Source organism: Mytilus californianus, unplaced genomic scaffold, assembly GCF_021869535.1.
Source record: "Mytilus californianus isolate M0D057914Y unplaced genomic scaffold, xbMytCali1.0.p SCAF_6, whole genome shotgun sequence".
In the NCBI taxonomy this organism is placed as follows: domain Eukaryota; kingdom Metazoa; phylum Mollusca; class Bivalvia; order Mytilida; family Mytilidae; genus Mytilus; species Mytilus californianus.
Genome location: NW_026262712.1, coordinates 64519182 through 64533958, shown reverse-complemented (window position 1 = coordinate 64533958; position 14777 = coordinate 64519182). Strand labels below are relative to the sequence as shown.

The 14777-nt window shown below is 36.6% G+C and overlaps 2 protein-coding genes across 2 annotated transcripts; both read left to right on the top strand.

Moving 5' to 3' along the window:
• The first annotated feature begins 2346 nt into the window (after positions 1 to 2346).
• LOC127706572 (uncharacterized) lies at positions 2347 to 11550 on the top strand. Its single transcript, XM_052211228.1, has 3 exons — positions 2347 to 2380; positions 3186 to 11246; positions 11501 to 11550. Exons 1-3 carry the CDS (start codon positions 2347 to 2349, stop codon positions 11548 to 11550), a joined length of 8145 nt encoding a protein of 2714 aa, XP_052067188.1.
• Positions 11551 to 11961: 411 nt separating this feature from the next.
• On the top strand, positions 11962 to 14201 carry LOC127706571 (mucin-17-like). The gene is made up of 2 exons (XM_052211227.1): positions 11962 to 13246; positions 14184 to 14201. The coding sequence occupies exons 1-2, from the start codon at positions 11963 to 11965 to the stop codon at positions 14199 to 14201; spliced, it is 1302 nt and encodes a 433-aa protein (XP_052067187.1). The 5' UTR covers position 11962.
• The last annotated feature ends 576 nt before the right edge of the window (positions 14202 to 14777 follow it).

Below are 14777 nucleotides of genomic sequence, written 5' to 3'. Positions count from 1 at the left end.
TTTCTTAGCCTCATACAAAAAAGTTTATATTTTCTGACATTGACCCAATATTGTATATAGATAAAACTTTCAATGTATACATATGTCGAAATCAATACAAAAAGACAAATTCTAATAACAATGTGTTGGTGTGTTGCTATTGTTGTCTCCGTGAAAATTTTTCTTTCAATTCTAACACAATGAACTGTTTGCAACCATCTGATTATTGTGTCCAACCCCGATGTGTGTCATCTCTTCTATCTAGAAAGAGAAGAATGCTAAATGTTGATTATTTTAGCACATCGTTACTATTATTTCGATTTTGATAGGACATTTGTAGTTAAAGTCCTTGTCAAATGACACCTTTACGTAAAACATAGAGGACACTTTTACCCATTCGGCACACCACGATCTAGGATATAGAGTAGCGTAATCAGCCGAGGTTTGCAGATTGCTCTTTTAATGAACCACATTAATCGTAGAAAAATACATGAAAAGAAAATGAATAAATGAATAAATCAGTCAATCAACCAATTAATCAATCAAAACAACTAAAGTAAGATATGAAATCAATGGAAAAAGAAATGCAAATTTTCCATATTTCAAAGAAAGCTATCGTTGTTGTTTAGTCCAAACATTCTATCGTCCATTCCAGTCCATTAAAAAGAAAGCAATTTCTACTGAAATCATTTATCATTTTGTAACCGCTCCGGCGTTTTTATTGGCAATGAATTTAAATTTTTGCCCAACAAGGCCCGACCTTTCTAAATATTTCAACATCTCACAATCACTTTGAAATGTTTAAATTTTTTGGTTGTTTTTCTTTTTTCATACAGTTAATCATTAATATATTCACATACATCCGTAAACATTAGAGACATCATTTTCCAACTCTTTTTTGTTTGTTTGTATATAAAAAAATGCACAGGTTCTATCTTTATTTTTCATAATTTTTATGTATTATGCGTTAAAATAAATCATCTATAAAACCATTTTAAATTCAATTTAAGCAACAAATATTCTTAAATTTAATGTATAAAAATTTGGATGAACTATTGCTGTGAGTATCAAATTCAGATATCGAAATTGCATAAAAAAACTGCAGCCATGTCATGAATAACTCCTTTTTTTCTGGAATGGCTTGACCTTAAAGTTTCGTAGTATTAAATTTTAAGAGAGAAAAAAGAATTCTTCAGTAAAGAGTAACCATTTCCTTCACTTTCTTAACCACATCTGGAATTTTTACTCAAAAAAGTAAACATCCTTCCAGCAAAAAGTCCATGAGAATTTAAAATATTAGATATTTGTTTTCATAATGTTTAAGACTTTTAAGACTGCTCACAATTTTTTTTTAAATATGCAAATAAAAGTGAAAATAATATCAGCTGAATCTTTTTGTTTAAAAGGTGATAAAAAAAAAAACAGAGTTCCAAAGTCCCCCGCGTTGCACATATTTTATCAATCCAAGGGCAATAACTAAAAAACTTTTTACACATATCTTTAATAGAGAAATGAGAGTCAGGGCTTTTTATAGCTGACTATGCAGTATGAATTTTGCTCATTTATTGAAGGCCGTACGGTGACCTATAGCTGTTTACTTCTAAGTCATTTGGTCTCTGGTGGATAGTTGTCTCATTGGCAATCATATCACATATTCTTATTTTTATATATATTAAAGTTATTACTTCTCATTATGAATACTTTCGAAATTAGACACGTCAAAAAGAACGCATAATTCATATCATGTGAAAGCAGTTGAAATGCTGATTATATTTCATCTGACTACTGGTGCACTAACTATATGCCAATCTGACTCATCGTAATAAACAAATGAATAGATATATAATATAATGTTATTTTACATTGATATGACAGTATGAAGATATATATATAAATATATTACCCATTTATTGCAATATATCAATAGAAAATGCCACCTCTATTGCGTATTTTGTTATAATTATATATCGAAATATCGTAATATCTATACATCATAATAAATTATTGACTGTCAATTAATGATCATACATTTGTTACAAGATAAAATAGACACACCCACGGTGAACAGCTGGGTAAATTTGCTAAAAGGGAAAAATTGAATTTTTCTTTATTCTCAAACGATAGTTTTTCGCTTGGCTGACATAATTTGATTCCTATATTAAATCAATGAGGGCGTTTTTGGATTAAATACATTTATCATTTATGTAAATATGATAATCAGGTTTAACATATGTATTGTATCGATTCAAATATTGAGCATTGTAACCAAACAAGTAACAAGCGAGGTGTTGTTAGTCGATATTTGTCTACATCAACTTACTACTGACCTAGAATTAAGACCCTAGTTTAGTATGCATGATTTTGCCAATGGATGTTAAGCCAACAACCTATCAATCAATCAGTTAACTGTGTGATTTGGATCCGCCGTTAGTTTAAATCTCTGACTGATTCATTTGTCATATTCCAAGTCACCGTTTTACAATTGTTTTAACTGTTTAGGGCTTTCCTTACCGAATAAGTATTGTGATGCAATCCGGAGATTGACATTTAGATTCTTTGGTCCTAAGTCTACAGGGAAGAAGGATATGTTCTCTTTAAAACAAATAAAATTGATTGAGGACCGTCTATTGACAAGTGCACATCCATTTCTCCTTTGTTCGGACGGTTTCGAAATATTTTTGACAGATTTTTAAGTTTCAGCTGAAAACAATTTTTAAATTTTACAAATACCGGTATATTTTTTTGGAAACTATAGCCAAATTATTATGTTCTTTGTTCACCATCCTCAAGGTATCGCATGTGTTTGGCTTTCTAATCTGTTTGTTTCAATCTTACCTGAATGGTTTTTGACAGAAACAGAAACATTCGCTTTTGGTATACCAGTCCTCTAAACACTAAGAGGTCAAGATTGAGCAACAAGAACCCAATCAAGAAGTGGATGTGAACTTAAGTGCTTCCGGTCCCAAAAGTGTGATACCCCGCTCGATCTTTTCATGTAAAAGTCTTGTGGAAAGTCACATTCCGTATTGCGATAAATGGGGAGACAGGGCAAAAAATATCGTGTTATATTGAAATGTATTGACCTTGAGTATTTTTTCATGGACAATATTTTTCAAAATTAGTCTTGAATCGTGGATACGACAAGAACGTATCAGTTGTCACCAATGACACAATAATCAATTCATTTAATTATTTGTTTATTTCAGTGGCAGCACCAACATCAGACCTTGACAAATATAATGAAAGCATATCCTCATCAAGACCAATACTTCTACAACAGGAACAACATATATTAGCAACACAAGATAGTTATTCCACATATTTTCCTGCATCACAGTCAGATACAAATATGCATTTACTTCCTTCCACAGCCAGTTCAATTCATTTGCTACTATCTCCTACAGAAAACTCAGTTTCCGCTAACGATAGCGTGCTGCTTAACTCACAACCATCTAATACGATATCAAAAAATAACACATCTACATTAAGAAAAACCCCGCTTGCAATTAATGATACCTTAAGGAATTTTCTACCATCAACATTTGCAACTATAAATCATTCATCTTTATCCAATGAAGCCTTTTCAACTCTACTTACATCACCATTGCATAATACAGATACATTATCAACTATATCAACAGATAAATCACAATTCTTTAATTCAGTTTCTATTAACACATTCATACCGACACCCCTTATCACAGAAATATTCTCATCTACACCTGTTTTTAATGACACACCAATTCTAGATGACACATTGCTGTTTACCTCATTACAAAATGCTATACAAACATCAGAACAAGTATCTAAATCCACATTAACATCTACCTCATTATCAAATGACAATTCATCATCTACTTCATTGCTGAATAACATAAATACATCAAAACCTTTCATACAATTAGACACATTATCTTCAATGTCGTCCATAAATTCTACATCTACCCTTATATCAGAAAATACATTTTCATCGTCACAGGACATACATATGGATTTTACCCCAGCAATCACAATAGGTACTGCATTGGTCATAAATGCCACAAAAGCGGCTTCACCGATAAATGATTCACCCGTCATGAATGTCTCAATTATCCCCCAACTAGAGTTGAGCATAAATACCCCAATAGATACGTCACTTGTGATAAAGGCTACAAAAGAAAGTTCATCAGTCATAAATGTTTCGACGACAGATGCTTCTTTGGTGATAAATGACAGGATAGATACTTCACCATTAATGAATGCTACAATAGAAACTTCATCGCTTTTAAAAACCTCTTTGGGTATCTCACCAGTAATGAATGCAATGACAGATACTTCATCCGTTATGAATGCATCAATAAATACTTCACCAGTGATGAGTTCCACGATAGAGCCATCATCAATGATGAATGATACGAAACTGACTTCACCAGATATGAGTTCCACGACAGAGTCTTCCATAGTGATGAATGATACAATAGAGACTTCACCATTGATGAGATCCACGATAGAGTCTTCACTGGTAATGAATGATACAATACAGACTTCACCAGTGGTGAATGATACAATACAGACTTCACCAGTGGTGAATGATACAATACAGACTTCACCAGTGATGAGTTCTACAATAGAGTCTTCATCGTTGACGAATGATACAATACAGACTTCACCAGTGATTAGTTCCACGATAGAGTTTTCAATGGTGATGAATGATACTCTACAGACTTCACCAGTGATGAGTTCCACAATAAAGTCTTCAATGGTGATGAATGATACAATACAGACTTCAACAGTCATGAATGATACAATCCAGACGTCACCAGGGATGAGTTCCGCAATAGAGTCGTCATCATTGGCGAATGATACAATACAGACTACTTCACCAGTGATGAGTTCAACGATAGAGTCTTCCCTGGTATTGAATGATACACTACATACTTCACAAGTAATGAATGAAACAATACAGACTTCATCAGTGATGAGTTCCACGATAGAGTCTTCCCTGGTGATGAATGATACAATGCAGACTTTACCAGTGATGATTTCCACGATAGAGTCTACATCATTGATAAATAATATAATACAGACTTCACCAGTGATGAGTTCCACGACTCAGTCTTTGATGGTGATGAATGATACAATACAGACTTCACCAGTGATAAATGAAACAGTACAGACTTCATCAGTGATGAGTTCTGCAATAGAGGTTTCATTATTGACGAAGGATACAATACAGACTTCACGATTGATGAATGATACCATACAGACTTCAAGAGTGATGAGTTCCACGAAAGCGTCTTCATCAGTGATGAATCATACAATACAATTATCACAAGTTATGAGTTCTACGATTGATTCTTCAATAGGGATGAATGATACAAAACAGACTTCACCAGTGATGAGTTCCGCAATGGAGTCTTCACCACTGTTTAATGATACAAAACAGATTTCACAAGTGATAAGTTCTACGATACAGTCTTCATCAGTGATGATTTATACAATACAGACTTCACCAGTTATGAGTTCGACGATAGAGTCTTCCCTAGAGATGAATGATACAATACCGACTTCACCAATGATAAGTTTCAAAATTGAGTCTTTATCAGTGATGAATGATATTATACAGACTTCACCAGTGATGAGTTCCGCGATTGAGTCTTCCCTGGTAATTAATGATACAATACAGACTTCATCAGCGATGAGTTCCACAATAGAGTCTTCCCTAGTGATGAATGATACAATGCAGACTTCACCAGTGATGAGTTCCACGAAAGAGTCTTCATCAGTGATGAATGATACAATACAAACTTCAACAGCAATGAGTTCCACGATAGAGTCATCATCAGTGATGAATGATGCAATACAGACTTCAACAGTAATGAGTTCCACGATAGGGTCATCATCAGTGATGAATGATACAATACAAACTTCACCAGTTATGAGTTCTACGATTGATTCTTCAATAGGAATGAATGATACAAAACAGACTTCACCAGTGATGGGTTCTGCAATAGAGTCCTCACCTCTGATGATGAATGATACAAAACAGATTTCACCAGTGATGAGTTCCATGAAACAGTCTTCATCAGTGATGAATGATACAATACAGACTTCACCAGTTATGAGTCCCACGATAAAGTCTTCCCCAGTGATGAAGGACACAATACATACTTCACCAGTGTTGAGTTCCAAAATTGAGTCTTCATCAGTGATGAATGATATAATACAGACTTCAACAGTGATGAGTTCCGCGATAGAGTCTTCCCTGGTGATGAATGATACAAAACAGACTTCACCAGTGATAAATGATACAATACAGACTTCACCAGTGATTAGTTCCACGATAGAGTCTTCCCTGGTGATGAATAACACAATAGAGACTTCAACACTGATAAATGATACAATAAAGACTTCACCAATGATGAATGATACAATACAAACTTCATCAACGATGAGTTCCACGAAAGAGTCTTCCCTAGTGATGAATGATACAATTCAGACTTCACCAGTTATGAATTCCACGATACAATCTTCATCAGTGATGAATGATACAATACAGACTTCACCAGTGATTAGTTCCACGATAGAGTCTTCCCTGGTGATGAATAACACAATAGAGACTTCAACACTGATAAATGATACAATACAGACTTCACCAGTGATTAGTTCCACGATAGAGTCTTCCCTGGTGATGAATAACACAATAGAGACTTCAACACTGATAAATGATACAATAAAGACTTCACCAATGATGACTGATACAATACAAACTTCATCAACGATGATTTCCACGAAAGAGTCTTCCCTAGTGATGAATGATACAATTCAGACTTCACCAGTTATGAATTCCACGATACAATCTTCATCAGTGATGAATGATACAATACAGACTTCAACAGTGATGAGTTCCACGATAGAGTCATCATCAGTGATGAATGATACAATACAAACTTCACCAGTGATGAGTTCTACTATACAGTCTCCATCACTGATGAATGATACAATACAGACTTCATCAGTGATAAATGATACAATACAGACTTCACCAGTGATGAGTTCCACAAAAGAGTTTTCACCAGTGATGAATGATACAATACAGACTTCAACAGTAATGAGTTCAATGAAAGAGTCATCATCAGTGATGAATGATATAATACAGACTTCACCAGTTATAAGTTCCATGATAGAGTCTTCCCTAATGATGAATGATACAATACAGACTTCACCAGTGATAATTGATACAATACAGACTTTACCAGTGATGAATTCTACGATAGAGTCTACATTAGTGATGAATGATACAAAACAGATTTCACCAGTGATGAGTTCCACGATAGAGTCTTCATCAGGAATGAATGAAACAATACAGACTTCACCAGTCATGAATGATACAATACAGACTTCAGCATTGATGAGTTCCATGATAGAGTCTTCCCTAGTGATATATGATACAATACAGACGTCACCATTGATGAGTTCCACGATAGAGACTTCAAGAGTGATGAATGATACAATTAAGAATTCACCAGTTATGAGTTCTACGATAGATTCTTCAAATGTAATGAATGATACAATACAGACTTCACCAGTGATGAATTATACATTACATATTTCACCAGTCATGAGTTCCACGATACAGTCTTCATCGGTGATGAATGATACAAAACAGATTTCAGCAGTGATGAGTTCCACAATACAGTCTTCACCAGTGATCAGTTCTGCAGTAGAGTCTTCATCATTGACGATTGCTACTATACAGACTTCACCAGTGATGAGTTCCACGACAGAGTCTTCCCTGGGGATGAATGATTCAATACAGACTCCACCAGTGTTGAATGATACAAAACAGATTTCAGCAGTGATGAGTTCCACAATACAGTCTTCACCAGTGATCAGTTCTGCAGTAGAGTCTTCATCGTTGACGAATGCTACAATACAGACTTCACCAGTGATGAGTTCTGCAATAGAGTCTTCACCACTGATGAATGATACAAAACAGATTACACCAGTGATGAGCTCTACGATACAGTCTGCATCAGTGATGAATGATACAATACAGACTTCATCAGTGATGAATGATACAATACAGACTTCACCAGTGATGAGTTCCACAAATGAGTTTTCATCAGTGTTGAATGATACAATACAGACTTCAACCATGATGAGTTCCATCATAGAGTCATTATCGGTAATTAATGATACAATACAGATTTCACCAGTTATGAGTTCCACGATAGACTCTTCCCTAGAGATGAATGATAAAATACAGACTTTACCAGTGATGAGTTCCACGATAGAATCTACATCAACGATTAATGATAGAAAGCAGAATTCACCAGTGATGAGATCCACGATAGAGTTTTCATCAGGGATGAATGAAACAATACAGACTTTACCAGTGATAAATGATACAGTTCAGACCTTACCAGTGATGAGTTCCGCAATAGAGTCCTCATCATTCACGAATGATACATTACAGACTTCACCAGTGATGAATGATACAATACAGACTTCACCAGTTATGAGTTCCACGATAGAGTCTTTCCTAGTGATGAATGATACAATACAGACTTCAACAGTTATGAGTTCCACGATAGAGTCTTTCCTAGTGATGAATGAAACAAAACAGACTTCACCAGTGATGAGTTCCGCTGTAGAGGTTTCATCATTAACAAATGCTACAATACAGACTTCACCAGGGTGGAGTTCCACGATAGGGTCTTCCCTGGTGATGACTGATACAATACAGACTTCACCAGTGATGAATGATACAATACAGACTTCATCCGTGATGAATGATACAATACAGACGTCACCATTGATGAGTTCCACGATAGAGACTTTAACAGTAATGAATGGTACTATTACGAATTCACCAGTTATGAGTTCTACGATAGAGTCTTCAAATGTAATGAATGATACAATACAGACTTCACCAGTGATGAGTTCCACGATACAGTCTTCATCAGTGATGAATGATACAATACAGACTTCACCAGTTACGAGTTCTACGATAGAGTCTTCCCCAGTGATGAATGATACAAAACAGATTTCAGCAGTGATGAGTTCCACAATACAGTCTTCACCAATGATCAGTTCTGCAGTAGAGTCTTCATCATTGACGAATGCTACTAAACAGACTTCACGAGTGATGAGTTCCGCATTAGAGTCTTCACCACTGATGAATGATACAAAACAGATTTTACCAGTGATGAGTTCAACGATACAGTCTTCATCAGTGATAAATGATACGATACAGACTTCATTATTTATGAGATCCACGATAGAGTCTTCCCTAGTGATGAATGATATATTACAGACTTTACCAGTGATGAGTTCTACGATAGAGTCTACATCAGTGATGAATGATACAAAACAGATTTTACCAGTGATGAGTTCCACGATAGAGTCGTTATCAGAGATGAAAGATACCATAAAGACTTCACCAGTGATGAATGATACAATACAAACTTCAACAGTGATGAGTTCCGCTATAGAGTCCTCATCATTCACGAATGATACAATACAGACGTCACCAGCGATGAGTTCCAGGATAGAGTCATCCCTAGTAATGAATGATACAATACAGAATTCATCAGTTATGAATGATACAATACAGGCTTCGCCAGTGATGAGTTCCATGAAAGAGTCTTCCCTAGTGATGAATGATACAATGCAAACTTCACCAGTTATGAGTTACACGATAGAATCTTCATCAGTGGTGAATGATACAATACAGTCTTCAACAGTGATGAATTTCCTAATAGAGTCATCATCAGTGATGAATGATACAATACAGACTTCACCAGTGATGAGTTCTACGATAGAGTCATCATCAGTGATGAATAATACAATACAAACTTCACCAGTTATGAGTTCTACGATTGATTCTTCAATAGGTATGAATAATACAAAACAGACTTCACCAGTGATGAGTTCCACGATAGAGTCTTCCATGGTGATGAATGATACAATACAGACTTTACCAGTCATGAATGATACAATGCAGACTTCATCAGCGATGAGTTCCATGATAGAGTCTTCCCTAGTGATGAATGAGACAATGCAGACTTCTCCAGTGATGAGTGCCACGATAGAGTCTTCATCAGTGATGAATGATACAATACAGACATCACCTTTGATGAGTTCCACGATAGAGATTTTACCAGTGAAGAATGATACAATTAAGAATTCACCAGTTATGCGTTCTACAATAGAGTCTTCAAATGTAATGAATGATACAATACAGACTTCACAAGTGGTGAATGATACAATACAGATGTCACCAGTGATGAGTTCTGCAATAGAGTCTTCACCTGTGATGAATGATACAAAACCGATTTCACCAGTGACGAGTTCCACATTACAGTCTTCACCAGTGACGAATGATACAATACAGACTTCACCAGTGATGAATGATACAGTACAGACTTCACCAGTGATGAGTTCCATGATAGAGTCTTCCCTCGGGATGAATGATACAATACAGACTTCATCAGTTACGAGTTTCACGATAGAGTCTTTCCTGGTGATGAATGACACAATACAGACTTCACCAGTGATGAGTTCCGTTGTAGAGGCTTCATCATTAACGAATGCTACAATACAGACTTCACCAGGGTGGAGTTCCACGATAGAGTCTTCCCTTGTGATGAATGATACAATACAGACTGCACCAGTGATGAATCATACAATACAGACTTCATCAGTGATGAATGATACAATACATACTTCATCAGCGATGAGTTCCACGATAGAGTCTTTCCTAGTGATGAATGATACAATGCAGACTTTACCAGTTATGAGTTCCATGATAGAGTCTTTCCCAATGATGAATGATACAATACAGACTTCACCAGTGATGAGTTCCACAATAGAGTCGTCATCATTGACCAATGATACAATACAGACTTCACCAGTGATAAGTTCCACGATAGAGTCTTTCGTGATGATTAATGATACAATACATACTTCACCAGTGATGAATGATACACTACAGACTTCACCAGTTACGAGTTCCACGATAGAGTCTTCCCCAGTGATGAATGATACAATACAGACTTCACCAGTGATGAGTTCCAAGATAATAAAGACTTCACCAGTGATGAGTTCCACAAAAGAGTCGTCATCATTGACGAATGATACAATACAGACTTCACCAGTGATAAGTTCCATGATAGAGTCTTCCCTCGGGATGAATGATACAATACAGACTTCATCAGTTACGAGTTTCACGATAGAGTATTTCCTGGTGATGAATGACACAATACAGACTTCACCATTTATGAGTTCCATTGTAGAGGCTTCATCATTAACGAATGCTACAATACAGACTTCACCAGGGTGGAGTTCCACGATAGAGTCTTCCCTGGTGATGAATGATACAATACAGACTGCACCAGTGATGAATCATACAATACAGACTTCATCAGTGATGAATGATACAATACAGACTTCATCAGCGATGAGTTCCACGATAGAGTCTTTCCTAGTGATGAATGATACAATGCAGACTTTACCAGTTATGAATGATACAATACAGACTTCACAAGTGATGAGTTCCATGATAGAGTCTTCCCTCGGGATGAATGATACAATACAGACTTCATCAGTTACGAGTTTCACGATAGAGTCTTTCCTGGTGATGAATGACACAATACAGACTTCAACAGTGATGACTTCCGCAATAGGGTCCTCATCATACAGGAATGATACAATACAGACTTCACCAGTCATGAATGATACAATACAGACTTCACCAGTGATGAGTTCCATGATAGAGTCTTCCCTCGGGATGAATGATACAATACAGACTTCATCAGTTACGAGTTTCACGATAGAGTCTTTCCTGGTGATGAATGACACAATACAGACTTCACCAGTGATGAGTTCCGTTGTAGAGGCTTCATCATTAACGAATGCTACAATACAGACTTCACCAGGGTGGAGTTCCACGATAGAGTCTTCCCTGGTGATGAATGATACAATACAGACTGTACCAGTGATGAATCATACAATACAGACTTCATCAGTGATGAATGATACAATACAGACTTCATCAGCGATGAGTTCCACGATAGAGTCTTTCCTAGTGATGAATGATACAATGCAGACTTTACCAGTTATGAGTTCCATGATAGAGTCTTTCCCAATGATGAATGATACAATGCAGACTTTACCAGTTATGAGTTCCATGATAGAGTCTTTCCCAATGATGAATGATACAATGCAGACTTTACCAGTTATGAGTTCCATGATAGAGTCTTCACCAGTGACGAATGATACAATACAGACTTCACCAGTGATGAATGATACAGTACAGACTTCACCAGTGATGAGTTCCATGATAGAGTCTTCCCTCGGGATGAATGATACAATACAGACTTCATCAGTTACGAGTTTCACGATAGAGTCTTTCCTGGTGATGAATGACACAATACAGACTTCACCAGTGATGAGTTCCGTTGTAGAGGCTTCATCATTAACGAATGCTACAATACAGACTTCACCAGGGTGGAGTTCCACGATAGAGTCTTCCCTGGTGATGAATGATACAATACAGACTGCACCAGTGATGAATCATACAATACAGACTTCATCAGTGATGAATGATACAATACATACTTCATCAGCGATGAGTTCCACGATAGAGTCTTTCCTAGTGATGAATGATACAATGCAGACTTTACCAGTTATGAGTTCCATGATAGAGTCTTTCCCAATGATGAATGATACAATACAGACTTCACCAGTGATGAGTTCCACAAAAGAGTCGTCATCATTGACCAATGATACAATACAGACTTCACCAGTGATAAGTTCCACGATAGAGTCTTTCGTGATGATTAATGATACAATACATACTTCACCAGTGATGAATGATACACTACAGACTTCACCATTTACGAGTTCCACGATAGAGTCTTCCCCAGTGATGAATGATACAATACAGACTTCACCAGTGATGAGTTCCAAGATAATAAAGACTTCACCAGTGTTGAGTTCCACAAAAGAGTCGTCATCATTGACGAATGATACAATACAGACTTCACCAGTGATAAGTTCCATGATAGAGTCTTCCCTCGGGATGAATGATACAATACAGACTTCATCAGTTACGAGTTTCACGATAGAGTCTTTCCTGGTGATGAATGACACAATACAGACTTCACCAGTGATGAGTTCCATTGTAGAGGCTTTATCATTAACGAATGCTACAATACAGACTTCACCAGGGTGGAGTTCCACGATAGAGTCTTCCCTGGTGATGAATGATACAATACAGACTGTACCAGTGATGAATCATACAATACAGACTTCATCAGTGTTGAATGATACAATACAGACTTCATCAGCGATGAGTTCCACGATAGAGTCTTTCCTAGTGATGAATGATACAATGCAGACTTTACCAGTTATGAATGATACAATACAGACTTCACAAGTGATGAGTTCCATGATAGAGTCTTCCCTCGGGATGAATGATACAATACAGACTTCATCAGTTACGAGTTTCACGATAGAGTCTTTCCTGGTGATGAATGACACAATACAGACTTCAACAGTGATGACTTCCGCAATAGGGTCCTCATCATACAGGAATGATACAATACAGACTTCACCAGTCATGAATGATACAATACAGACTTCACCAGTGATGAGTTCCATGATAGAGTCTTCCCTCGGGATGAATGATACAATACAGACTTCATCAGTTACGAGTTTCACGATAGAGTCTTTCCTGGTGATGAATGACACAATACAGACTTCACCAGTGATGAGTTCCGTTGTAGAGGCTTCATCATTAACGAATGCTACAATACAGACTTCACCAGGGTGGAGTTCCACGATAGAGTCTTCCCTGGTGATGAATGATACAATACAGACTGTACCAGTGATGAATCATACAATACAGACTTCATCAGTGATGAATGATACAATACAGACTTCATCAGCGATGAGTTCCACGATAGAGTCTTTCCTAGTGATGAATGATACAATGCAGACTTTACCAGTTATGAGTTCCATGATAGAGTCTTTCCCAATGATGAATGATACAATGCAGACTTTACCAGTTATGAGTTCCATGATAGAGTCTTTCCCAATGATGAGTGATACAATACAGATTTCACCAGTGATAAGTTCCACGATAGAGTCTTTCCTGATGATTAATGATACAAAACATACTTCACCAGTGATGAATGATACACTACAGACTTCACCAGTTACGAGTTCCACGATAGAGTCTTCCCCAGTGATGAATGATACAATACAGACTTCACCAGTGATGAGTTCCAAGATAATAAAGACTTCACCAGTGATGAGTTCCACAAAAGAGTCGTCATCATTGACGAATGATACAATACAGACTTCACCAGTGATAAGTTCCACGATAGAATCTTCCCTTGAGATGAATGATACAATGCAGACTTTACCAGTTATGAGCTCCACGATAGAGTCTTTATCAGTGATGAATGATACAATACAGACTTCAACAGTGATAAGTTCCATGGTAGAGTCATCATCAGTAATGAATGATACAATACAGACTTCACCAGTTATGACTTCCATGATAGAGTCTTTCACAGTGATGAATGATACAATACAGTCTTCACCAGTGATAAGTTCCACGGTAGAGTCTTCCCTGGTTATGAATGATACAATACAGACTTCATCAGTTATGAGTTTCACGATAGAGTCTTTCCTGGTGATGAATGACACAATACAGACTTCACCAGTGATGAGTTCCGTTGTAGAGGCTTCATCTTTAACGAATGCTACAAAACAGACTTCACTAGGGTGGAGTTCCACGATAGAGT